At 43.7% G+C, this 2,123-nt stretch overlaps 1 protein-coding gene across 1 annotated transcript in view; it reads right to left on the bottom strand.

The window, feature by feature from the left end:
- The window catches only part of SPAG1 (sperm associated antigen 1), a 91,747-nt gene that overhangs the window by 28,523 nt on the left and 61,101 nt on the right, over positions 1-2,123 (bottom strand). Inside the window, exon 12 of the mRNA XM_021716337.1 lies at positions 461-476. Within this exon, the coding sequence (XP_021572012.1) occupies positions 461-476 (16 nt within the window). The remainder of the gene's footprint in view (positions 1-460; positions 477-2,123) is intronic.

The following is a 2,123-nucleotide window of genomic DNA, read 5'->3' as shown; positions in this document are numbered from 1 at the left end:
CGCCCTCGCGGGCTCCCGGGGCCCTGGGGCTTCCGGGGACTAGAGACCGAGCCTACCCGGCACTTAACCCCCTCGACGCTGAAGGGCTTGTGACCTGACCACCGGCATTTCAAAACCCCTCCTGCATCGGAACGTACCTGTCCAGGTCCAGGTGGCAAAACACGTATTTTTCCTGTCATTTACATTTTATGAATGAATGGAATTACTAAATCTTGTTGAGTACAATTGCGCCCAACGTTAGGGCACCCTTTCCTTATTTTAACAGATAAACAGAAAAAGATTTAAAAGAAAAAGACGATGTGATTTTTAAGACATTTTAAAGTGAATGTTAGCAAAAAGGTCACATAAATAAGCACTTGGTATTTAAGCTAAAACTAAGAAAGAAAGCCTTCCGCCGGCTCGGTGGCTCAGCCTGTAATCCCAGCACTTTGGGAGGCCTAGGTGAGTGGATTGCCTGAGCCCGCGGGTTCGAGAACAGCCAGAGGAACTTGGCGAGACCTCATCTCTACAAAAAATCAAAAATTAGCCAGGCATGGAAGCACATGCCTGTAGTTCTGACTACTTGGAAGGCTGAGGCAGAAGGACCACGGGAGCCCAGAAGGTCGACGCTGGGGTGGCGATGAGTGTGCCACTGCACTCCAGGCTGGGCGACGGAGTGAGACCCCACCTCAAAAAAAATAAATAAAGCCTTAAAAACACAGTAAATTTTCCATCTCAGTGTCTTATTCAAATAATTAATTGATTTTTATTGAAAGATTGAAAGATTTCAGGTACTAATAGCTATAAAAATTATTATTATTATTATTATTTTTTGAGTTGGAGTCTCACTCTGTTGCCCAGACTGGAGTGCAGTGGCAGCTCCCGGCCACCGCAGCCTCGACCGGCTGGGCTCCGGCGATCCTTGCTTTGGCTCCCCTAAAGGGTTGGGATTACAGGCTTGAGCCACCGTGCCCTGCCTAAATCTACTTTTTTAAACATGAAACTTATGTATAAATATTTCACTTATGGTGTCATCAATATTTAAAACAAAGCAATTAATCATTTCAAATCACTTTTTAAAAGTATTTAAATACGAAGGTTTTCAAGCTTTCTTACAAATTCTAATCTGATTCTTAATGGATATATTTTACATTCTCTTTCATGAATTGGTAAAGCCAAGATTTAAAGCATGAAAACAGAAGGAATAGAAAACTACAAATTATCAGACAGGTACAGTGGCTCACACCTGTAATCCCAGCACTTTGGGAAGTGGAGGCGAGAGGATTGCCTGAGCTCAGGGGTTTGAGACCAGGCTGAGCAACATTGCGAGAACTCATCTCTACAATAAATCAAAAAATCAAACTAAAAGAACAAAGAAGAAATGAAAAAAAAAAAGAATTAAAAAAAATCAAAAAATCAGCCAGGCATAGTGGCACATGCCTGCTGGGCTCCAGCGATCCTTCCGCCTCAGGCTTCCAAGTAGCTGGAACTACAGGCACGCGCTACCACGCCAGGCTGATTTTTTGATTTATTGTAGAGATGAGGTCTCACCAAGTTGCCCAGGTGGGTCTCAAACCCGCAGGCTCAGGCAATCCACTCACCTTGGCCTCCCAAAGCGTGGGATTACAGGCTGAGCCACTAAGCCCGGGTTTACAAAAAACTTTAAAATGAGCCAAGTATGGAGGCACATACCTGTAGTCCCAACTACTCGGGAAGCTGAGATGGAAGGATCACCTGAGCCCAGGAGGTCTAGGCTGCAGTGAGCTGTGAATGCCACTGTACTCCGCCAAGATGACAGAGTGAAAAACTGACTTACAAAAAAATTTTTTAAAAACTCAGAAAACTAGGAAAAGAAGTGAAATTCCTCACCCATGATAAAGTATATTTATGAAAAACCCACAGCTAACATCATATTTCATGGTGAAAGAATAAAAGCTTTCTCCTAAAGATCAGCTACAAGACAAGAATGCCCATTTTCACCACTGCTATTCAACACTATACCAGAAGTTATAGCCTTATCAATTAGGCAAGAAAATGAAATAAAAGACATTGATATTACAAAGGTAGAAGAAGCCAGGCTCAGTGGCTCAGCCTGTAATCCCGCGCCTTGGGAGGCTGAGGTGAGTGGATTGCCTGAGCCTGCG

The sequence above is a fragment of the Carlito syrichta genome, unplaced genomic scaffold, assembly GCF_000164805.1.
Source record: "Carlito syrichta isolate Samal-C Ts95f unplaced genomic scaffold, Tarsius_syrichta-2.0.1 Scaffold308755, whole genome shotgun sequence".
NCBI lineage: Eukaryota > Metazoa > Chordata > Mammalia > Primates > Tarsiidae > Carlito > Carlito syrichta.
Note: the sequence above shows the minus strand (reverse complement) of the source record. Positions and strands in the feature narration are given on the sequence as shown.